Raw genomic sequence first — 25110 nt, 5'->3', positions numbered from 1 at the left:
TTAAATGTGATGGTTAATTTGTTTCAAGGAAGACTGCATGGGTTGATTGTCATAATGAAATGAATGGAAAAGGTGGGTACACTTGGTGAAAATAGTCAGTAGATAATGTGCAGGTAACTGGCTCAAATGTGCCAAACCACTGGCATGGTTCTTTAACTATATAGGTCCCAGTTGTCATGTTAAAAAAACAATGAGCTAACTTCTGTTCTTTCAGAATATCATAAAATGGTAGCAATATAATCTAAATCTGAATCAAAATCTGAATTCAACAATCTTTCATTAGCTGTATGATTTGACTTTCAGCTACAGGTTAGATTACATTTTAGATGGATTTTAAAATTGGGCTAAACCCTGTGAATGTGGTCAGATAGGTGTTAGTTGTGGGAGAGTAGCCTGAGAATCAGGCTGTAATGGAGCTTTGGCTGCTGCAGCAGTGAGGTATGTGGGGGATGCAGTATAAGAAGAACTGTGACTCATTTAACATTTGCATGATAAACTGCTGTTTCACTAAATTAGACACTGAATACCTACAGATTGTGGCTGTTAACTCAAAAAAACTTCAGCACATTTTTGAACATTCTCTTGGTAAACCTGGTCTTTTGTGTGTTGTCCAGTAACAAAACAAATGCAGTCTGACATGCACACACATCTTCTTGCTTAAACTGCTACTGCTATGCTTTTATGACCTTAAACAATTGACTTAGCCAAACCAACCCCAGATGAGACACCAGAAACATTATACCCCAGCCCCTTGAAACCCAATTAGGTGCTTCCTGCAAAAGAGACAGTCTAAGAGAGACATGCAGAATTCAGACTTGATCCCATGCTTTCATCTCTCTGTCCAGATAACATGCTGACTTTTTTTGATTGAGAGAAAGGAAATCTGGAGTGTATAAAATAAGTGATAGAAAACAATTGGATGGAAAATACATTGAAAATCTGGACAGCATCGCCATTCATTCACCTTGCTGGCAACAATCTGACATTTACACAGCTAATCAATGTGCCCTGCACTAATCTAACTCCCTGACGTTTACGGCCATCTCATCAGTGTAGACAGAAAACAGCATGCATCCTAATCAGAGCAGCTACAGATAGAGCAGAAAGGACATAAATAGCAGCACTGACCAACCGGCGACTAATGAATCTTACTGGTTTATTGATGACAGCAAAACCCTGTGAGAGAACTAAAGAACATTTTAAGTTATGGAAGGCAGTTTCACAACATATTTTACAATATATGGCCAACAACAGATGATGCTAACTGTGTGCTGCAAAAACAACAACACAGATTTTGCATCTTTTGTGTGCACTTACCCATCCATTCTGCTATTAACAGGCTGGTCACTAATGAAGGTGAGCTGGTGAGTGTCCGAGATTTGATCTTAGATCTTCCTCCCTATGCAGAAAACAGCTGGGATTAGCAGACAAACCTGGAAGCATCTTAAATATGAAAAATAGCATTAATTTATGACACTGCAAAGTAAAAACAAGACATTTTGTTATTCCATATGTATATATATATATATATATATATATAAACTGTCTATATATGTACCTTTATGTTTTAGGAAGGGCCAATGAGAGCAAGCTCTCATTTCCAATGAGGCCCTGATTACATGCCATATAAAATAACAATACATATACAATTACTGAACGTAGTAATTAAAATACAATATACAGTTGCATTACACAGTGCATAAGTAACACAGTTACAGAATGTTAAACAACTCAAAGTACAGGTACATTTAGAATACATGATCTCATAAAGAAGACATTTAAATGATTAAATGGAATCAGGCGGTTCAATTTTATTAGAAATGGCGGGTTATTCCATTTAAAGGAGCATAATACTCAAATGCAGTTTTGCTTAATTTTGTCCCAAAAATTTGAATATTTAGGACCAAGAAATCACTAGTGCCACTGCCATAGTAATACGACTTAAAATTCCTCAAGCTATAAGTTGTTGGCCTAAAGCTATTACTTTAGTCCAAATTGAATAACGTGTTCCTCCACTTCACTTACCTGCTGTTTACATCTTTTAAAGGACTAACTGTTACATTGGACTGGACCTTCATGGCGGCTCTGTGCTGGATGTGTGGATGTACCAAAAACTTTACCAACTAATCTCTGTTAAATTGCACCACCTAGTGCCTGACTGGGACTGAGTCGCATAAAGCGTCCTAATATATAACTGGGTGGAACTATAGGAACACGTACACTTTCCTAGCATAAAATAAAATGTCAATGTATCCCTATGATATCACCTGAGAGCAAAACAACTCTAAATCTAAAAGAAGATCTAAATCTAACTAATTAAACATTTAAAATTACATTTTATATATATCTGAGATGCACAATGAGTTGTCGTTTCCTCCATGTTTAGACAAAGAAAGATTTGGTTTGTGTAAAAGTTCACGATGGAGAAGACAAACATTTTGCGCAAATATTCAGAACAACATGCCAGCGGAGACGTCTACCGGACACATCACACCATACGAATTCAGTAGCTCAACAGATGGAGTACGTGACCTCGTGGCGCAACGGTAGCGCGTCTGACTCCAGATCAGAAGGTTGCGTGTTCAAATCACGTCGAGGTCAAATGTTTGATCCCTGGGACTAATTGTTGCATTGGGAATACGACTAATGGGCTCAATTATTTGAAAAATGCTTTCGAAATTTCACCAGTGTGGCCAATTTGTTGTAGCCTGATTCTCAACTACCGGTATCACATGTTTCCATACTAAATCAATCCCAATCAGTGTAAATTAAAGTCAATATAGCTGACAGTATAATTTAAAAATACATTGGATTCACAGAGATTTAGGAACAATCACACAGTGGCCTCCTTTTTTAAAGAGTGTCATCTACGACCTCGAATGTGATTTAAAATGCAACTCAGGAACACAAATCACAGATTATCATGAGTAGATTCTTCATGGTTTTCCTTTCCAGTTTAAAATCTGATTACAGCACTTGTAAACAGTCCAATGCCCATAGCTATTATGGTGGATTAAGTTTCCAAACAGCGTGATATATCTGTCATGTTACCAAAGAGCAGGAAATTTAATTTCTTAAACAGAAAATTGCAATAGCGTTTAATGCTTTAGGCTTACAAAAAATTGGAAGTTCACCACCGAACATTTAACTTAGAGCAATGCTTTTACTCAAAAAAAATAAAAAACATTTCACAGCTGATCTGTTATTATGCATTCTAGAAAAATGTTGAGCATTAATCTACCTTTTCAGTCCAGCTGACAGTTCCCACATTAGAAAACACCCAGGATTGTCACCATACAGGCTTATCCTTTCATCTGGAAGCCCAGTCGACCTTAGTTCTTTCCTTTTCCCTGTTGTGTTTTCTGTCTTTGAGACATTGGCTTCCTCTCTCCCCTCACATGCTCTCCTCTGCTTAAAAGCTTCCTCACAATACAACTTGCAAATCTCCCTCCCTCTATTACTTAGTCCAAGTCCCCACCACCCACTCCTTTCTCTTCTCTATTCATGCCTGGCTGTTTCTCATCTTTCACTGCCGCACGCACGCAGCTCTGTTGAGAGACAGCAGGTACCCTCAAGTCCTCAAGAGTTGACTCACATGAGATGGTCCTTCGAAGCACCCATCATTTTTAAGACAATGTCCTGATTGTACTCTGGAGCTCTCATTTTACACCAAATGGGTCAGTGGCTGCAGACACAGCATTCAGCTCCAACTACAAAACTGTTTACTCTTCTTGTGTACAAGGCCAGGCAAGCTTTAAGCTTTTGTCTGACTAACAAAGATTTCTGACCTTGAAGGAGAGCTTGCATGCTTATAGGTCAGAGAAAACTTTCATTGTCACATTCCTTAAAATCTGCCTGAAAATATTCTGTTTTGTTCTATGCTATTCTCCTTGATTCAAAATGCCAGGTGACTGAAAATGTCCCCATTGAGTGCTCGATGGATGTGGGAGGACAACAGCACAGCCAGAAAGGAGCCTGTATTGAGCGGTTTGTTCAAGGGAGTATGGGTACACTGAGAGAGCTCAAATGAAATGGCTGTAAACAAACCCGTTGCCCAAGTTACACAAATGAATGTCTCTTTCTGTCCAAAATCTCAGCTATCCCTGAGCATAGACACTAGGGTGGCACAGTGGTGGTGGGACAAATCATCCGGATGAATACCAGCGTGGGTTAATCAGCAACAATGTGTCCTTTTCAGATTTCTTTTGTCACTTATGACAGCATGCGCTAGGAGTTAGACATTTAAATAGATAGACCTATTGTCTGAATTTCCGATTGTTTGTCTACGGGTGTGGGGTTGTCTTAGTGTTTATATCCTACAAAGCCTGAAAAAAATGTTAAAAGTCTCCTTTTGCTACCTGGACAACTGCTGTCCAACCAGACTGACAGAGAGGAGAAATAATAGATGAAGGGAAGGCCACATACTGGAACCTGAGCGGCCTTCACTAAGGGGACAGAAGCACCAGACAGACTTACAAGAAATTCAAGATAAGGGTGGAAGGTGAGACATTTCAACCTAAAAAGCATTAAATAATAAATGGTGTTGAGTGTATAATCCATATACAAGTACATTGAAAAAAGGTAGAATGACACCCTTTATTGTGTACAAAAAGACAAAAAAGAAAGTAAGATGGTTTGACTTCCACAAAATCAAAACCTTCACAGTTCAAAGCAAGTCCCCATTTGCCTTGCGTCCACTGAAGGGTAAAACCATAACAATAAAAAAGACAAACAGTTTTTTTTATCTAAAACACATAAAAAAGACAAACCTTAGCCTTTGTCATTAAATTAAAATATTAAGTATTATATATTCAGAAGTGTTATTCTTCTCCATCAGCAGTCTTACTTCTGCCTCCGATGCGTCTGAAAAAAGATATGAACCCAGAGGTGCTCACTTGACCCTCTAAATGATTCCCTGTTTTCCTGCCAAGCAATGAACACACTCCTGTTCCTTCTTCTCTCATGTTTTCTGTCCTAGCTCCACAGGAGTATGACGCATGAGACATGCTTCTCTGGAACAAGTCTACCAGCCGGAAGCCAGGTGCTGGAGATCGCCTGGTTTCAACCATGGAACTGGTCCTGAGGATCGGACCCTGTGACACAGCTCTCTGACTGGGGCATTCAGGAAGAGATGCGGAACCCCCAGACGGAGATGTTAGACTGTCCCGATTGGAGGAATTGGGGAGATAAATGCCTTCGTCGCTCTCCCAAACGCCATCATCAAGGTCATCGCAACCTGGCGATGAGGACAGCCTGCGTCGGTGTGATTGTCTGCGACGGTGGGAGCTGTTTCTTTGGGAGCAAGTAAGAGGGCTCAGGATAGTCCATGGGGAGCCCACATCCCCATTGTTGGCGAAGAAGTAGTCTCTGGTTCTAGGCCGAGGGGAGCTTGGGGTAACTGGTGTGTCTTGTGCTCTCTCCGACGGAGAAGGAGTGCCTGAAACTCTGTCCCTATCAAGGCTGCTTTTGTTGTTTTGGTAGCGAAGCACCTTTTGAGTTATTTCACGCATCTTCTCAGCTTCTTTGTTTTCTAGTTCTGCTTTTTCCTCATCGTCATTCTGCAGTTTGGGTTGTTTCTTCCATTCTTGTCTAGTATGAGGCGTAGCCTTAGTTTTTTCTAGTGATGGAACAGTCTGAGAGCTTCGCTCAGAGGGGGATCCTTTGATAGCGGGCAGTATGTTCTTCCTGCATCTGGATATTCCTTCTGGAACGTTGGAGAGAATGCTGTGCAAAGCGGACTCCAAGCTCGACGAGTCCCGAATAGACATAGGTCCTGAGCAAGACCCAAGGGAACGGCGTTTGGCTGCTATACTCTCCTTCCGCTTGTGCCTCTGCTCAGCTGCCTCTCGCTCTCGGTTCTCCTACAGCCGTGTCAAGGTAGAATATATTCAAGTAAGAGACAACTCAGTGCAAACTAATGACACAAGGAGACAGCTCAACATTAAATCATTAAAAGGTTCCTTTAACCCTTGTGTTGTCCTTGGGTCAAACTGACCCGTTTTAAAGTGTTTTATATCAGAAATATGGATTTCTTCCATCTAAATTACCAAAAAATAACATGGATGATTCAATGTAACATTCTTGAGGTAAAATGAATGATTACTTTCATTGAATTTTTGGGGTGTTTTATTTAATCTTATAGCATTTGAATTCTTTTTTTAATGGTTTCAAAACAGTATCCGGACTAAACTCTGACATCTACCCATCTGTGATCCACTCCACATCCTCTGATCTCAACTATCAGTCAAAATAATTAATAATTTCTGCCTTTTTAACAAAAAATATATGTGTGATTTGATATAAAAGAGCTTTGTTGGCCATGAATTCCAAGAATAGATGTAAAACCTATAATTAAACCACCTCGGGTTTTTTTTAAAGCGCCAAAAGCTGGAAAAAGTGACAAAAACATTGGAAAAGCACAAACAAATATTATTTTTGTTATAACTTCGACCTGGAAGGACAAGTTCATGGTTAACGGGAAGACAACACAAGAATTAAAATGCCCCTATATACAAAGAAATAGTGCACTTTTTCCCCTGTGATGCGGTTTATTACAGTGCACATTTAATTATTATTGTAAATTCTCTTTATTTTTACCTTTACGGCTGTGTCAAATCGCTTGCAAAACGAATGAAAGATGGAGCAGCACTCCTCCAGTTTAAAGGTAGCTGGGTCTTCACAGAAGTACTCGGCGACAGCATCGCTCAGAGCCCTTAGCACCTGCAGAGAGGACTCCACATCGGCCAGCTTGGCCTCAGCCCTCTGAGAAATGGAAAACATAAAAGCTGGCTATAAAGCAAAAGGGATCTGGACTGTAGATTGACTGAATTAATCAGTTTGTGATTTTGCTAATACATCTTGGTGCTTTTGCATGATAAAAGGTCAAAGAACAAGGGCAAATATTACCTGGAAAAATGTCTCCATTTGTTGTAAGAGGATAGGCTGTTTGCTGCTGAACAATTTCACTTCCTTGACCTTCTTGGCTTCCCTCTCAAAGTCTGCGATGACCTCCTCTTTGCAAATTCTGTGTTGGCACAAGACAGTTGCACATTGACATGACGGATTCCATGACGCATTACAAAATTGTGCATCATACCAACCAGATCCAATGTCAGATTAACATCGATGAAAAAAAAACTACTGTTTGTGAACAAACCATGTTCAGTTAACAGACCAGTATGCAGGATTTAGGGTGATCTATTGGCAGAAATGGAATATAATATTCATAATCAAGTTTTCATTAGTGCGTGACAACCCAGAACTAAGAATCGTGTTCTTGTTAGCTTAAAATGAGCGTGTCATATCTATTTAGGGAGCAAGTCCTTTTCCACAGAGCCCGCCATGTTTCTACAGCAGCCCAGAAAAGACACACTAAACACTGGCTTCAGAGGGCCTTTCGTATATACACACACACACACATTACCTAAAGGCCACAGTAGGATCTACTACACACTTCTGAAAAAGACAGGGGCGAGGGAAGGGGTATTGAGTTGGTTGCAATCTGCACCATTACCACTAGATGTAACTAAATCCTACACACTGGTCTTTTAAATCACCCAATAGATTATCAGCCACCTTGATCCCATCCCAATGTGTTCAAGCTGGGTGGGAAAAGTCAGCAACTCAGCATCGATGTCCTCTGCCTGCTAAAAAGTTAAAGGAGGAAAAGCAATAGTGGGTAAAGAGATGGGCATGAGAATAAATCAGTTATACAACGGTTTAGGGACAAATCATGATTGCAGGGTTTTTCAAAATTTTATAAATATTTTCTTCATCTGTCCCTTATCCCAGGGCTCCTCCTTACCTTGGCAACATAATGCATGAGGTTCATGCCAGGCTTGTTGGCTTTGGTGTCTGCTAGCTTGAGTAGAGAGGTCATCCTGAAGCCAATGGCATTGGCACTGAAACCACCCTGAATAATAAATTATTTGAATGGTACATTCATCAGTCTCATAAAATGCCAAGTAATCAGCGCAAAGGGCAGCTCACATGCATCAAATAGACGGATAGAATATATTACACAATAAGTAATAAAAAAACAATTCTTAAAAAGAAAAATACCAACAGCGTTCATGTAATTCCCGGCTTTTAATACCAGCCGAATGACCGAGTGGAGGTCATCACAGTCCAACAGCTCTAAGGGGAGAGAAGAAAAGAATCTTAATATAAACCTCAAATGAGCATTGGCTTTAGTGAAACACATACTGAAGTTGGGATTGTTAGAAGCTTTGGTGTATGCATGTGAAATGTTACCATTAGCTGCTTTGGTCATGACAGCAACAGAGTTATTCACGTCCTCCATTAGAGGAAAAAATTCCTCCCTCAGCACCATAGTTTTCAGGCGTTCTTCGTAGCTAAAGGCAAGACATATCAACCCAATTTCAAATTATAGCATTATCAGTTTTATTAAAACAGATATATAGATGGTTTTCAACAAATTCCCAAATGTAATAGCACAGATTTCCTCAGTGAACACACATTTTTATGTGTTGCATGCAAAGTCTGGGGTGCATACGTGATAGATTTAAAAAAATATTAATATAAAAATATTAAATATTGTTTTCTTTTGTCTCTTAAGCAAATTCATTCATTAGTCTGCTTAACCTTTCTTTAACTAACATGCAATCAAAGATCTCGTAAATGTTTTTGAAAAGCTTTTTGGAAGACTCCAGACTCACCCTGTCACTTTGACCAGCTGCACCATAAACTGGTCAGCCTCAGGTAACACCGAGAGCTTCCCACTGAACGACAGCAGCTGCTTCACCTGAGCATAAAAACAAGATTGATTCAACAACGATATTTGTCATTCCCTCTAACAAGAATTTAGATCAAATTGGAGAAAATAAGAGAATGGTGTGCACAAGAAGCATGTAGTTATCGGGTCAGGTAGGTTGACCAAAATAAAGAATTTGCAGTAATGGACATATATACTTTCAAAATGATCACAAACCGTTTTTTTTTTTAATGAAGAATTAGTTATTTCACACTTAAATCCTCATTAGACTCATTTGATGCATACAAGTGGAAAGATGAGAAAAGACGAGTGAAGCTGTTGTTACCTCACTTTCTTCTGGTAGCAGTTTACAAAGCTCTTTTAGTTTGCCTGCTCCAAATCTGAGCCAGTTCCCTTCACAAATGTCCTGCACCACCTCTGTCACTGGCCTGCCGAGGGAGACAAAAGACAACAGTAATGGAAAGGTGCTTGTCAAACATCAAGAATCAAGAACTATATTTGCCATTTGCGTTTTCACACATAGGAACTCTTGTGCGGTTATTACTCAGAAAGTCAAGTCAAGTTTAAAAAGACACACAAAGCATTTACATTTTAATGAATAACATTGCACAAAACCATTAAAAAGTACAAATAAAAGTAAATGAAATTACATTCCTAAACTTGCCAAAAATATAATTGCATATTACCATTTGCCCCTAAAGACAGCCCCTTATAAAATATTAAAATGCACAATTATTATTAAATAAATGATTGGTCATGATGATAGAATGATAGAAACGTGATTGGTCCTGCTAATCAAAGTATTTACAGAAACATAAAAAGGACTCGAGTCAGTCTATCCATCACATGAGCATCATGTTTTGCTTTCTTTCTTTCTATTTCGTGTTGCTGGACACTGCTGTTGCAGACTAGTGGCTGATTTGATGAAGCCTCCAAGGTGTTTATGCGTCTGTGTAGAATCGACGGTGTACCCCCGCAGACCCCTACGCGTCTACGCCGGACACCTACGCCGTAGCCTGACGTACGCCTATCGAAAAATGTAACTACACGTCGCAGCGACGTGGCCGTGGCTTGGTAGCATTTTCCCAACTCATTTCCTGGTTGTTTTTCTCAATAAAATAAAAAAAATAAAATAAATATCAAGGTTTAACTTTCCCTGCTAAATATGTCTCACCTTTGTCAGAAAGCATAGGGGAGAACCTTTGTTTCTCTCAGTATGACTCTAGAGTCAGTACTCACTCCGAAGCTAATCATTGCCACTCTCTTTAACTTCTCCCTCTACCATACACTCCCAGATGCCACCATGACTACAAAATCACCTATACCGGTATCTCTACTAATGAGATACACGTATATGCCTGTTGAGATATTCAGACAACACATCAAACGTTACATCCAAAAGAAGTTTGCACTGGTATTTTTTACAATATCTGGCAAATGCTTTCAGCATCATCAACACATGGAAGCAGATGAATTTGGAATTTGACTAACATGCTAAAGCAGACATGATTGCAGTACCTAGCTGTTGACACACAGTGAAAGTGCATTTGGTATTCACAGTGAGAGCTTTGTGATCTTGGACTAAAAGTGACATCATAGTGATGATGTTCAGACACAGAAACACGTGACTACAGAAACTGTTAACATGTTTAAGCAATTTAATGTAGGCTAACTGTACTTTGTAGTATTGCAATTTTGATGTCAAAAACAGGATGGGTTTAAACAACTGGAACATCCATCCAAAATGCAAAATGTTTGTTTAGGTAAATAAATACATTATTTATCAAGTATCAAGGGGATTTAACTATGGTTTTAAAATTGCATGCATTACTAATACAGCAATTTTCAACTATTGTATACGACCATTATCATGAAACTCATGACAAAAAAATGACATATTATATTATTTGCTAGCTTGATATGACTGCATTTACATGAAATGGCAATCAATTTGTAATTTATTTTCTATTCAAAAATTAAATCTCAAACCGATCCTCCAAACTTGCATACAGTACATAGTGCAAGCAATGGTAAAGCTCAAATTTACTTGTCAGTTTGTTTAAAACGATTCACAAAATCTCTCTGTGTTTACCACATTCAAAATCATTAGACTCTGGGTACCCAACCGCCTAATTTTAAATGATCCAGCGTTAATTTAAGAGACAAAACTCATGAGGCAAAAGTGAGGTGTAAAGGAAACACTCGCCCATCACTGACCCAAGGGCCCCAATGAACACTATTGGCCGTGCTATTGGGTAAGTAGGGACTTAACAAGCAATCATGTCTCTGTTGCCTCACTAGGAACTGTATTTAAGGAAACAACTACATAAAAAAAGCAGGTACATTAATCCAAGATGGCTGCGGGGTGTATCCTCTCTTTCTGTCCTCTCTGCTCAGTGTCACCCACTGGGTCAGCACTTTGTTTTCCTATCATTTAAGTATTAATAAAGTGAGTCATAATTGTTCTCTATGTCAATACTGAACGCTCTTAAATTAGGTTTAAAACGGCATTTCCATGTATTTGAATATGGTCGGCTCAGATAAAGAAGCAGCTGGCTGGGTAATGATTAGCACAGTGGAAGTGACTGACGTGTCAAGAGCTGTTGTTCTGACTCGATGTCTGGCATGACGGCACCCTGCTCCGACCACTACTCTGTTCTCGTTGTGTTGGCATTTCGTGGGTTCATTCACTAAATCCTACAAACTCCTTCTCACCCATACGATTCTTTTACAGATTGTACTTCAGCAATCCTCACCTCTTGAAATGTCTCAGGAAAATCCCAATATTCATACTCTTTTTAGAGTCAAGGATTGTGACCTAAAGAGAAAAAAAACACTAATTTAAAAAAGGCGTTCCCACTGTACAGCCATATTCTGATGAGAAGACAAATATAAACTTCTACAACATTATATTTCACATTATCTTTGAGGAAGCAAAAACACTCCCAAACATGGTATAAGCTTAAGCAGTTCCTCATTGACGACAAGATTAGTGTGAAGTAGTTCCTATTTGTATGTTTATTAGTTCCCTAGTTTGTGCATTCTGTGTGAGTTTATGTGACTATAAAAACTCAGGATGGTTAACATCGCTTACTGAAAATCAATCATCTTTGTTCAAATTTCAAACATGGCCTGAGTGCAACCCTAATAACTTACCTGAGGCTCTGAATAGAGTTCCATGCCATCACAGGTCAGACCCAGGACCCTTGAGCTACGCAGCGAAGCCTGTTTGTCTCCATGACTGAACAACTCCTCCATGCTGCGGATATCCAGCACCAGGTCCCTCTGAGGCCGTTTAGACGTCCAGACATTCAGTTTCCCCAGGACACGCTGGCTGGGGATGGTGTCCCAGTTCAACTTTTTCATGGAACGTCGCTTGACGGTACCAGCGCCAAAAGGAGGGGGAGGAGGGGGAAGAGGAGGAGGAGGAGGTGGTGGTGGTGGTGGTGGTGGTGGTACAGTCATAACACACATGGGGGGAGGCACAGGAGAAGATGACGGGAAATCTGAATCTTTCCGAGCATCCGGGGAAAGAGGAGAGATGAGAGAGGAAAAGTTGGGAGTAGAGGCAGATTTTAAAATCAGCACTCCCTCCATCTGTATCAGTCAAGTCCAAAGATGATGGAAGAAGGAATTATCCTGCTGTTAGCCACTCAGATCTGAGGACAAACAGAAATATAAATCCATAAGAATTGTAGTATTTTAGACAAAAAAAAGTTGAATACTTACCGAGGAACACTCCATTTAGCAACATTTTAATAATCCCTCAACTTAAATATTTAATCAAGGAGTACTTTTTTCAGTTACTTGGTTATGATTAGCCTATATTATCCAAAGACCCTGTAGTTTGTCAACATCTTGCCATCAGCTCCTCAATCACAGAAATACATGTTTTCATTGTTTACCTTCTACCTATCTTCCTTCTTCACAGCAACGGTAAACGCCTCACATAACTTAAATTATACTACTTATTAGAGCCGATTTGGCATATATGCCATACATTAAGAAATATGTTCACATTTAAACTTTACTTTCAATTTGGTTGTACGCCGGTTTGCTGTCCATATCCGCTGCTCATGTCAGAGGATGGAAGCTGTTGAAAATAAGAGGCGACCCAAATAGAATAATTTAAATTATACTGAAACATGTATTGGTGGGATATTTGTTTGACGGATATTAAAGTTGACAGCGACTCCAAAAATATTGTAAAAAAATGTCTGTGTGTTGTCAATAAACAAGGCATCATTAATTTGACATTTTCTTATCAGTGTTGCTGTCGGTTTTTTGCATGATACAATGAAGGGCTCACATCCACAGAGAACATGTTCCAAATGTAACGAATCATCCACCATAAACAATAAAAAGGCACTGAGGCGCTTTAATGAACCTTTTGAACTTCCACCAAAGAACCGTTGGAGATGTTTTTTACTCACCGTGCTTTTAAAATCTAGCTGTCACATAAATCCTCACTGTGATCTTGCCTCGTGCTCGTGCAGACAGAGTAGCTCCTACAGTCAGTCTGTCTGGGTCTCAAACAGCAGTCACAGGTGCAGAGCGCGCCTCCACCAATCACATTCAGGCTCGTTCACCGGTACGGGACCGCCCTTTTCGGAAAAAGTAAGTAAAGTGATGGGTAATGGCTTTCACTTAGTGATCAACATGGGACTAACTGTTTTAAAATATTAACAAAATATAATTACATAAAAATATTGCATTAATTAAAATGAATATAGTGTAGTACATAACATGCTCTACATACCTTCTTAAATTTGAAAAAAAGATGACTAAAGTATTATGAGTATTCTAATACTATTTCTTGCTGTTAAAAAAGCAGAGGAAAAAGTAGATTGTCCATAGATGTAAGATTTAACAACACACCTGCACAATAAACTAAATAGCTTTACCCTAAAATTTACATTATAATAAAAGGGAACTTTTAAGGTCCAAGTTGTATCAATGACACCACAGGATAATTTAATTACATGATAAAAGTGATGAATGATGATTGATAAAATTACTTCAGGGTCTACCTGTGTATGATATAAATCATAAGACTAACGTTACATTTGATTGAATCCAGACAACTGCTTCTGTTTGACTGCAACAGAAAGAACACAGGGCCACGGTACAATATAAATTAAATAAGTAAAGAGCAAACAGGAATTACAGCCAGAGGATTTGAAAATTTGTACTTTTAATTTTGTTCCCTTTGGGTGGGGTGGGACTATTCAGATCTGAGTGAGGAATGAAAGCAGATTATCACATCAATCCATGAAACAACTTCATTTATCATCTTAAATACCATTAAGTGCAATCGTTCATACAGTACAGTACACCAGCTCAGCCTAGAAAATATTGATTGTACAAAGAAAATATCTTATTTTATAAATCTTGGTTCTCTCTCGGCAAAGATCTTAGACTGGTAGTAAGAGTGACTTTAAATGCTTGTCACACTTATTCAATTTACTGGTGGTTTGGTTATGGAACAAAAGATATCCTATTGCCATTCGTTTTGGGGATGGGGTTAGGAGTTACAAACAGGCAGGTTTGGAAAAGAGGAGTCACATATTTTTAATATTGCTGTGTGATGGTCAAACAGACCAGGAGCTGGCCAGTGAAACTAAGATTTTAGCCATAAGTGTGGCCAAGGTCTTTCTCAGCCAGAATTAAACACACCCATTTGACACACTGACACATATGATCTCAGAAAACACAAGTCAAACAATAGAATCAATTTTTGAAACCTGCTTTTCAGCCAAAAAATCCAATCCACTTCCTTTCACAAATGTCCTTAAATGTTCAGCATTAACAGGAAAACCACATTTGGGATTTTAAAATTTAAACCAACAACCGTAATCGAGGTGTTATGCTAGTTCATGCAAGCTGGCACGCAGAAAGCCAAGAGCAGAGCATCAGTGCGTTCACACATATCTGCACCTGTACTCTGGATCGCCGTGTGCCATGCAAATACAGAGGAGACAAGAAGCTGGACGACTGACCCGTTAACTGATCAGCAGTTCAATTCAGCATGGTAAAACATTCATTATTCCAGATTATCTTCACTTGTCTTCAGAGGTTGGACACCGGGCACCCAAACCACTTTTCATCAGTTAGTTTAGAAATATTGTCTGAAGTATATCAATAACATATTTGGTTAGCCTCTTTTCATGTGTCATCTGCATAACGCTATAAACAATATACTCATAAATTGAGTAATTTGCACAGACCAGAAGTTTCCGGGAACAATGTGTTGATTCTTACAGATTAACACATACAAGGAACATAATAAATATAGTGGTGCATAAAAGTTCAACATTACATACTGTGGTACCATGCCTATATTTTGTGGTATTACTACCACTATACCAAGACAGTGTTTCGGTTAAAGGAGATGAACAAATGATGACTCATTAGTGTTATCATATTACCCAACTACAATTTACATGATTCTGGATTAGTAATGTTAGACAGCTACAGTAATCTTCAGTGTGAAGAAAGGTAACCGTGGACCAATATATTCCCTTAAAGGAGCTGAAATATATGACCCTAGATGTCAGTGGCATGTCCTTGTTAACTTTAAAACACAAAGATAAGACAAAAACACATTTCATTGTATCAATGTGAAAACAAACTAAATATAATGAAATCCTTTCAAATACAGTCTTTTAACAATAACATAATGGAGTGAATCCATTCCAAGTTTGTTGGATCTTAACTGACTGAAAAACCTCTAACATAGTAAACTGTCGCTCAAAGCCTCCTCAGTCCACATTGAGACTGAACCAATCAATTTTGCTTAAACAACCAATGAAAACATAGCAAGGTCCAGTAAACATCTCTCTCAATTCTCTTTGGGAAAATTAAAATACAATTAGTAAAGACCCCAACCAGTATAACTTTGGAAAGTTGTGGCAGTGTTCCTTAAATGATTGTTGCATATTTGAGTTGAATTTTCAGGTTGCAATTGAAATCCAAAGCATTTCTGATCCTTCCAGATTAAGTTCTGCAGTACTTACAGTCTATATCACTAGCACACACTGCCCAACTATACGCTGTCCTTCATTCTGAAGCATATGACATACAAGCTGACTAGAACTGAAATAATGAGAAACATAAAGAGATGTCAGTCAAACTTAGCAAAAACTAAACACAGCATTGTGTTTTTTTTATGAGCTACAAACGATCATATACTATTTATTTCAAAAGTGAAACAGTACTTCATTTGACATATACATTAATTTGAAATGTCTGGCCATTTCTTTTCAGTGTTACATACAAATCCCATTCATGTGTACTTTGAAATCTTTGAACTTAATTTACTTCCTGCAGGCCACATGCTCATTAAGTACACTAGCTCATATATATGGAGGCACACAAGCAGAGTGATAAGGTCTTTTGATGTAGTGTTTGGTTACATCTGAGAGTGTTTTATCAGTTTTATCATTTTTCTTTAGTCATGTGTCTCTGTTACCAAGATGGTGGGGGGGTTAAAGTTTAACGCCAGAGCACTGGGAGCACTTGAGGAGTACAATAATGGCCATGAACATGACTAACACAAGCTCACACAGCAAGGTAGTGTAGAGATATAAGGGGGTTAAGACAAATAGAGGCGAGAGAATAGAGGGAGAGACAAAGTCCTCTGGGAACAAAGCACAAAGAAAAGGTTAGATTGGAAAATAAGGAAGTTGAGAAGAGGCACTAAAAGCCCCCTGACTGTTCATGAAACTGGCCACTTAGTTTCCTGCTGCATTTAGCCCACTCATCAATAATAGCCTGCAATCCATCTGTCCAATCATCCAGCCACACGCTCATCTCACGTCTTCATCCAGCCAATTATTTGTATCTGTTGTGGTCCTCTGTAAGCTGGGGGTTTCAACTGGTAACAGGTGGGGATGGTCGAGAGGAAGGCTGCAGGAGGTCCAGCAGACCCTCTCACTGCTCCTCTAACCAGGAGGGCTTGTCGGCCCCTGGAGGCCTCAACTTAATGTTGAACTGCTTCAGCGTCTGCTCCAGCTGCTGCTGGTTGCCAGCAAAGTATGCTGAAATGGCATTATGGAAGAGGAGGAGCTGCTTATGCATCACCTTCACCTGTGAGAGAAAGGCAGTATGGGAAATTGGTTTGTGCATATTATCACAACGAACACACCGATTCAAGCCTGAAAGACTTTTCACTTTGAAGGCTGATGATGATGATGCTGATGATGATGATGATGATGATGATGTTGATGCAGGCCTGCTCTGCAAACTAACCTTATTCTCCTCCAGGAACTTGAGTTTAATGATGACGTCTGAGCGAAGGCGTTCATACTTGTCCTTCTGGACTTGGTACTGTTGCTGAGCAGCATCTATGCGGGCCATGGCTACAGCATCCCTCGGACCCAGACTGAGTTCTTCTAGGTCGGACCGGTAGGCATCAAACTCCAGTCTGTTCAGAAAAGGGGGAGAGGAAATACAAAAGTTTTAAAAAGGCCCTACAAACTTGATTGATTGGATCCAACATAGCCTATATCACATGATAGATTACTGTATTTGTGAATGTGGGTGTGCTGTGTTTCTGTGCACCAGTCAGGATTTGGCAATATTTTATGAATTATGAATTTTTTAAATGTCGTAATAAAAGCTACTCACAAGGAGCATCTGAACATCATCTTAGCTTATAGAGCTAGAACAATGTCCCTGTCTCGCATGTCAATCAATGAATATATTTACTGGGTCAGCGTGGAGTTTAATTGGCTTGGCACAAACCCAGTGCACCACCACTAAACACAATAGGTCTGTTTCTTACAATGATAATAAATATGTGTTGGAGAAATTCTATATGTATGTAAGTTATTCTCATAAACTATGGTTTAGTTTCAGATTTTTGCAATATTTATGTTGGCACTACAGGCATTTCATTTCATGGTATTATAGGGTGAATCATGTCAAAAACAATTTAAGTGGTCTATATCCCTTTGCTAGTCCTCCTTTAAAATAGGTTTCCATCCAGTCTCTTAGATCAAAAGAATACTTAATAACCTGCGTGTCCTTACCTGGCATTTTCATACAACTTGATTGTCATTAGGGTGTCCTCCATGGTCTTTTTGACCAGTGTGTTGATGCTGGACACAAAAAAGTTAATGGCACCAAGTAGAGTCTCCCCGTTCTTACACAGCAACTTCTGAGTCTCTGCATTGTAGCCAAACTCATCCTGTAAAAAGGCATTGATGCCCACAATAGAACATGAATAGTGTTTATATTTCAAAAGATGCAGATCAATATTTAAGAGTTGAGACATAAATGCTATGGGAACAAATTTGGAGGTCTTACCCGTAGCTCTGGAGATTTCTGACTGAGGTCAGCAAAGGTGTCACCCAGCGCATGCTGTGTCTGCACCATGTTGTAGAAGTGGTTGGTCAGCGCTCTGGCCAATCGCAGCACACTCTCATATTTCTTTTTAGTGTCTCTCAGCACCTCAATCTGGGCCTCCAGCTCCAGGTCCACAGTCCGGGAACCCCGACCAAAACGCTCTGAGATCATTTGCTTTGTACACTGAAACAATGAAGACACACAGAGACGTTAGTAACCTTCATGCAACTCCCTTCTGTGATTGTATCCTAACACAAGGACATTGGGCGGAGGGGTCCCTAATTCCAAAAGATCCTCAGACACACACAAAAATCCAATCACCAAGTAGCTCTTAATCACGATGCTTCACAGGACTTCAAATACCTTGTTTAATTGTCACAATTATATTATAATAACGTAGAATTTGTTTTCAAGCAATGTCGTAATTGATAATTTTATATAAATTGCATTTAGATTTATTTAGTGATTTTATTTCCATCCATCCATCTTCATCCGCTTATCCGGTATCGGTAGGGGACCCCGAACTTCCCTGTGATTTTATTTGGTAAGAGTAAAGTGCATTTATTTTTAAGTCACGGCGCCAGCTCTTTTGAGATGCCCCTGAGTGAGAGTTGACAAGCTTGCAGCGAAGCATGGATAATGAAATGCTCCGATAAAAGTTTGAAGCTTGCGATAGCTGATGTCAGCGATCTGAGGAAACCTCTATTCCCTTGTGTACAGCATGCAGCCAACGAGGTATATTGTTTTCTGTCTGTATTTTTGCTTTGGTGAACATTATTTCACATGCTGTTCATATTAAGCTAATGTGGTCATTGTTTTCTCGTTACACTGTGTGTTTAGTTTTCACGGTGGGTTTGGAAAAGAAGCTTCAAATAGGCCTGTAGTAAGAAAACCCCTTGTGTCTGCCAGTGCTTCGAGGGAACGATACCTTGTAAGTGTTGAAACCCCACTTCTTCATGGTTTCTAGTTTTTCCACAGCCACGCCGCGGGTCACTTCCTCGGCAGTCATTGACGAGCTGCTGCTGCTGTGGTGCATGTTTGAACCTGATGGATGAGATGCAAATGCAGAAACACAGGCACATGATAAGAAACAAACAAGCACCAAGAAAACTAAAACTTTGAGGCAGAGAATAAGATTAAGCCCGGCAAAGATTAGACCATATAGAGAATCCTAAACTACTTAAAGGCCAATAAAACTGTGGTGCTTTCAATAAAGACAAATTGAGCAGGGTTTCTGAAATCGGCCACTATCTTCAAACCCATATCCATCACCACTACCCCTAAAAATCACTGTAAAACATGCATAGGGGAGAGCTAGAGTTAACGATTGAGTAAATAAAAATGGAAAATGCAGATAAGTATACTGGGAGGAAATATTGGACTAAGGAAAGTGTTAATATTGTAGACGCCAAATTATTTTTTTAGAGCTCTAATAAAAACGTAAAAATACTGTACTGCAGGGATATTTTGTGTCACAAATAAATGAAATCGGATTATTCAATGTAGAGACTAGACTGTAGCTTTTAACTTCACCTCTATCCCTCCCCAGTGCCTTGGTATTCATTTGATTGGCTTGCTATGTGGCAGAAGACAGAAGTGCTTGGGGGAACGCTACTTTGCCTGGACTTCATACGCAGATCTGTGACAATGGGTGGGAGGTCGGGTTTGGATGAAGGAATGGTTCAGGGTCAGTGTGAATTAGGGTAGGGTGTGAGAGTGGGATTTCTTTTTCACAAATATCTTTCTGAGATATCTTTTAGGATCAGGATAGAAAAGGATTGTTGAATATTAAGGGTTTAAACGTGAAGTTATTTTTGAGGTTGAACAAGCGAGCCAGGAATGGAAAGATAACGTAGGAGGGAGATTGTGGGGAGGAGCGGGCAGATACAGAAAAGACAGAGAAAGAAAGACGACCAAAGGGAGAGGAGGAGTCTAACAGACTGGCTGTCAGAACTGTTGAGTATTTGAGTTGCTATGTAAAAACTAAAACATGTCCAATAATGATGAGAACAGCATCTCTTAATGGACTGCTATAGAGAAAAAGAAGTCTGGGGCAAGATTAAGGTGTATGGTGTAAATTTTGAGCTTTCATGTAAACCTGTAATGTATTGTAGTATTGATGATTCCTACCAGAGAAACACAAGAAATTAACACAAATAATTGTACGTATTGTATGCTTCAAATTATGGAAGACTAGATGCTGTATGGTCATTCAACGGACTTATTAACAGCGATGACGTGTGCAAACAAGTGCTCACTGTACTAAGGAGAAGAACTCTAGACCAAAAACAGCTTTGACCCTGTGATCGAATGCACTTTATGAACGACTCTTTGCACTTTATGATACACACTTTATTATATGCACTTTATTATAAAAGATATTTTTGTAGTGGATGCACTTTACCTGCCCATTTTTGCACTAGTACATCTGCTTGTAAATTGTTATTGCTTATGTTTGCTTTGTTGTTTTTTGTTTTGTTTTTCTCTGATATGTAGCCTGCTATTCATAATTTGTATTTTACTAAAACTTTAATAAAGCTCTTTGAAAAGAGGAGGATGAGGAACGTATATGAGAGAATGGTGAAAAGGAGGTGAATAATGTGAAAAGACAACATTTAGTGCATGACAATGCAGACAAAAGGGTGATGGAGAAAGGACGGGGGCATTTTGAACTGCAGCAGTACAATAAATCGAAAAGATTAACATGAGAAAAATAAGGGCCTCTAAAAACTGAAAGTTTACAAAGGTTCTCCCAATAACATCTTACTTTAGCAATTGGTATTTAAGGTCTCGACACAAATATACACAGTGATAGACATGAAGAAGGTTTCCATTTTGCTATAGAGACAGTCAAAGATCAGCTTTGTGAGTTATTCTTGGAAAAACAAAGAAGTGCAGACCCCATTATGGATTAGTTTAAAAACTGCAAGAGAAACAAACCAAAAAGAAGAATATGTAAAAGAATTGCGTGATAGAAAAAAGCCACAATGTCCAAAAAGAAGAGGAGAAAGCAGAAAGTAACTGTACTGCCCTTCTCTCCACTGAAAAAGACAACATTTGATGAAGATAAAAAAGAGACATAGAAGCTGGTTGCCAGCTATGTAAAAAAAACACACTCTGTATGAAAAGCGTCTTTCCAAAATGAGATAGTAATCATATAAGAAATATCCATAAAATCAAAATTAAGTTATGTGTCTTACAGCTAACACAACACATGCTGGCTGATCGATATTTAACAGTTTCTACTGACTGGATGTTTTAGATCCTATAAACATCCCCACCCCCCAAATTATTCTATCACATTTTGGAAATAAGCTGTCCATTATTATTAATAATAATATTAATAATAATAATAATAATAATAATAATTCGGTCCAAGGAGCCACCTATTCCTGTAACTGGGATCCTTTTGTTAAACTCTGCATTGTAGTGCACAGCAGGGCCTGAGAGAGAGAGAGTGGGACAAATATACAAAAATATTAGTATCAAAAAAAGTAGTAAAGAGAGTGTCATTTCCCTTTAATATGGTGTTTACACTGCCGAAGTCAATGTTTTGAACTAGAAAATTATGTCAATCCCTGGAACTTCAGTATCACACAACATGTGAAAAACGTGTGTTGGATCTATTTATTGTAATTTATTAGTAAAAGTTATTTTTGTAAGTTTAACAGCTAAATCTATGAGCTAGAAGAAACAAGGACAATAATGAATGGAAGTCCCAGTGTTGGACGCCGGGTACCTACCTAATTCATTCTTAAACTGAAACCATTGCTTGACATTTAGAAACATTGACATATTTGATGAACTTATCTTTTAGTAGTGTTACAGTAAGGTCACAGTATATCTAAAAACCTGAGATAGTCATAAATTGTGGCCTATGTCTGAGGCATTACTCTTCATTCAGACTGTTAAAACAATGCAATGCTGCGTTGGTGGGGGGGAAAGCTTAAAAGGTATCTTTAACTTATTTTTTCTTCCTAATTAGCAAAGTATTTCCCTTAAGTCTGGTGATTACTGTAGTAGCTATAGTAAAACGTTTTTATTATCTTTTTCCAAACATTTTGTTTGGCACTAAATCTATTAAATACATTACAATTAGACTGGTCTCCCATAGCCAGACCTATCTCCACAGTGCTGTGTCAGCCCTGGAGAATGGTCTGGCTGAACAAAACATAATTCTGCACAGAGGGGAAACAAAAACACTACGGGCTGTTTGTTTTTCTTTAAACCAATCCCAATTATCTTGGGCAGCGCTAAACCCAAGATGCAGCGGCGGTGCTCGTTGAAAACGGCAAGACATAGAATGCAGAAGGGAAAAAAGCCAATGGCAATGGCATCTACGCACATCTACATTTTATGAGTCAAACTGCTATTAGACTGAACATGTTGGTGCACACATGGGGTTTTTGAAATCAATATAGTTCATAATTCGCTCAGCCAAGCTCCTTCCCATAACATACTGAGTAATACAGACCACAGAGGCACATTTTCAGACACAGTGGAGGCTAGGGAAGCTGGGGTTGAATCAGCGCAAATGGACCACCAATTAATTGCATTATGATCTCAAGGGAAGTATGATAAGAGGAGGCCACAGAAATCAAACACTTCATTGTCATTAGACCCACTGAATAACTCCCAAGTCCCAAGGCACAGCCCAGAGTCAACAGAAGAAGTCCAAATGGGACAACGACAGTATAGCTGAGAAGACACTGAAAGGATGTAAGAAATGAGTGGGAGAGACAAAGACTCTACCTTTGATTGAGCTGGTGGGGATGATACCCTCTGCTGTTCCTCCATAACCCCCAGATACAATGCTAGTCTCGTTGAGATTGGGACCCGATACCATCACCTGCTGTAGGTCCTGCAGAGTTTAAGTAGGGAAAATAACAAAAAAGAACCAGAACAAGGGAAGGATAGAGGGTTTTGGGTGGGGATATGTAGACAGGAGATTATGACTTGAGCGTTAAATTCAGACAGTGTAGACAATGTAGGTTGAAGGATTATTCACTAGAGGGGGACAAATACTACTGTGTTAGGAAGGTTAGTCAGTACAAGTTAGTTAGTCAACCACTCCCTGTCTACCAACAGGGAAAACTACTAAGTGTGTGAAAGACAGAAACCCCATTGCTAAAGTGCCCAGTCAATGATCAACCTAACTGCTTGAACTAAATCTCCTGCCGAGATGGGATCAAGCTAGAGGACTTCGATACGACAGTTGTGACACACTTCAAGTTTAACCCAAGCAGTGACTCCAAGGATCTATGCAGCAGGAAAGGCTCGAGCAAACTATGTTCTCCTTCCAAAATAATCCCAGGTTTCAGTGAAGCTCTGGGTCATGAGGGTAACTGTGTCACGATCCATCTTGCGTGTTTTCCTTAATTTAACTCACTGTTCTCTTTTGTTTGCCTTTCTGATCAAGTATCAGCTAGTAAAGAAAAAACTATTGTGAGGAATTTATGGAAAAGGAGAATCTGGCCTGAACAGAGATCTCACTTTGGCAAACAGTTGTATCTGAGCATTGGTTTCTTCAATAAACAGGTTGAAGTTTACCTCCTTCCTGTGCCATACAAACCACTTATATCATTTGTTATTGCACTGAGCTATAGGGCTAAGACCCATATCATCCATCCTAAAATGTGAACAGGAGCATAATATATAGGTCACTTCCTGAAACCTAAAGTCAGATTGTGATAAGGATAGTAAGTTCTGGAAGGGAGTTGGCCGTTTCCGTTTTGTAAGCAAACACAAAGAGTATGTTTGATACTACCAACAGGAGGCACAAATGCAACTGCTGCAATTTGAGCAGTTGGAGGTTAAACAGGCAAAATGTATCTGTTATAAATGTATCTAGGCTCTAGGCTCTGCATCTGTTTGTGGTCATGGTCAGCTTACGCTTGATTTTCTCGCCAGAACACAACTAAAATCCTCATTGGGACTACAACATCAAACAGAACAAGCACAGTCAAGTCACAACAATATTACAGCATTAGTAATGACATGACGACAATTACTGTTATGGCGCCATGTTTGATGTATTTGAACACCCACTAAAATTAAGAAATCACATCAGAAACTAGGCTACTGTATATTGGCTTCGCACACACACACACACACACACACACACGCACACGATTTCCAATAATCAAATGTAAACGGATTGTAATGTAGAGACTTAAGTGTGAGCTGTCAGCTATTGAGGCATATCTCTCAAAACATGTACTCTAAAGCCATGTAAAGTCTATCTAGAGTTAGTAGGAACCAAGTTAACAGGCAGCACAATTCAAGCTGAACAGTAGTTTGCCATGACAGTGACATCTCTGACATTTTGTGAAATGAACCAACAAAGTGATGAGATACAATTTAATGCTGCAGAAAGTCAAACCACTGAGCACTACTACACACACCAACACTAAATGTACACAGACACACACACACACACACACACACACACACACACACACACACACACACACACAAATGCACAAATGGCCTGCTCACCCTGGTGCCTCTGGAGGTCCCTACCTTCTCATCTAAGTTCCACTGCAGTTTTGCAGCCTGCCCAGAGATGGAGGAGGGGGAATTGACAAACACGACAACAACAAAAAAGAAACAAATAGAAAAAGAAAGGAGACAAAAAGAAAAAAATCCATGACTGAAATTATGAAACAAGATAGAATGATTTAAAAGAAATCCCAGACAAAGCATCATAATGTCCACAGACAGCAGGGATGTAGGATGGAGAGCAGTGATGACTGATATCACAGCAGCTCAGGTCACGATTCATCATTTAGATTAGTCTTTATTGTGTTAAATTTACAAATGGGTCATCTTGTCCACTGGGTGAATATGTTTAATGTGTGAGGTGTTGTAGCTCATCACTCTATAATGTGTTACCACAGCTTTGCCATAATATTATTCCATCACCGCTTGGTAAAATAAATACAGATTTTAATACAACACTGGAAAAATTAAGATAATTATTTCCACACATTAAAGCTGACATTTACATTAAGGGGGGGGGGGGGGGG

General features: G+C 39.2%; 3 protein-coding genes and 1 non-coding gene across 9 annotated transcripts in view; 1 reads left to right on the top strand and 3 right to left on the bottom strand.

Moving 5' to 3' along the window:
- trim3b (tripartite motif containing 3b) overlaps positions 1-1366 on the bottom strand; it is a 29399-nt gene extending 28033 nt beyond the window's left edge. The window contains exon 1 of the mRNA XM_034889977.1: positions 1318-1366. The gene's annotated coding sequence lies outside the window, so the exon portion shown is untranslated. The remainder of the gene's footprint in view (positions 1-1317) is intronic.
- A 1163-nt stretch (positions 1367-2529) lies between these two features.
- Positions 2530-2601, top strand: trnaw-cca. The gene has a single exon. It is a non-coding gene; the product is annotated as a tRNA-Trp (tRNA).
- A 1739-nt stretch (positions 2602-4340) lies between these two features.
- On the bottom strand, positions 4341-13312 carry fhdc3 (FH2 domain containing 3). Its single transcript, XM_034889974.1, has 12 exons — positions 13168-13312; positions 11891-12393; positions 11491-11552; positions 9060-9162; positions 8679-8764; positions 8254-8354; positions 8066-8136; positions 7805-7912; positions 7576-7646; positions 6907-7024; positions 6598-6762; positions 4341-5861 (listed from the first exon to the last, which is right to left on the bottom strand). The coding sequence occupies exons 2-12, from the start codon at positions 12329-12331 to the stop codon at positions 4821-4823; spliced, it is 2367 nt and encodes a 788-aa protein (XP_034745865.1). The 5' UTR covers positions 12332-12393; positions 13168-13312; the 3' UTR covers positions 4341-4820.
- A 595-nt stretch (positions 13313-13907) lies between these two features.
- Positions 13908-25110, bottom strand: part of arfip2b (ADP-ribosylation factor interacting protein 2b) — a 16025-nt gene continuing 4822 nt past the window's right edge. The window contains exons 3-10 of one of the 6 annotated variants that reach the window (XM_034890031.1): positions 24581-24637; positions 22835-22943; positions 21469-21525; positions 19011-19126; positions 18044-18265; positions 17767-17924; positions 16985-17159; positions 13908-16822 (exon numbers count right to left, since the gene is read on the bottom strand). In XM_034890031.1, the coding sequence (XP_034745922.1) occupies positions 16667-16822; positions 16985-17159; positions 17767-17924; positions 18044-18265; positions 19011-19126; positions 21469-21525; positions 22835-22943; positions 24581-24637 (1050 nt within the window). In that variant the 3' untranslated portion in view covers positions 13908-16666. The remainder of the gene's footprint in view (positions 16823-16984; positions 17160-17766; positions 17925-18043; positions 18266-19010; positions 19127-21468; positions 21526-22834; positions 22944-24580; positions 24638-25110) is intronic. The other 5 variants (XM_034890032.1, XM_034890033.1, XM_034890035.1 and 2 more) reach the window with 5 other exon arrangements.

The sequence above is a fragment of the Etheostoma cragini genome, chromosome 13 (genome assembly GCF_013103735.1).
Source record: "Etheostoma cragini isolate CJK2018 chromosome 13, CSU_Ecrag_1.0, whole genome shotgun sequence".
Taxonomy (NCBI): domain Eukaryota; kingdom Metazoa; phylum Chordata; class Actinopteri; order Perciformes; family Percidae; genus Etheostoma; species Etheostoma cragini.
This window is presented reverse-complemented; position numbering and strand designations above follow the sequence as displayed.

What these genes read in the sequence shown, in the direction of transcription:
- fhdc3 (XM_034889974.1), bottom strand. Translation starts at nt 12,331, where the DNA reads ATGGAGGGAGTGCTGATTTTAAAATCTGCCTCTACTCCCAACTTTTCC. An exon ending in AACTCTATTCAGAGCCTCAG is followed by an intron (nt 11,553 to 11,890) that starts GTAAGTTATTAG and finishes TTTTCTCTTTAG; the next exon opens with GTCACAATCCTTGACTCTAA. An exon ending in CAGCTGGTCAAAGTGACAGG is followed by an intron (nt 8,355 to 8,678) that starts GTGAGTCTGGAG and finishes TCTTGCCTTTAG; the next exon opens with CTACGAAGAACGCCTGAAAA.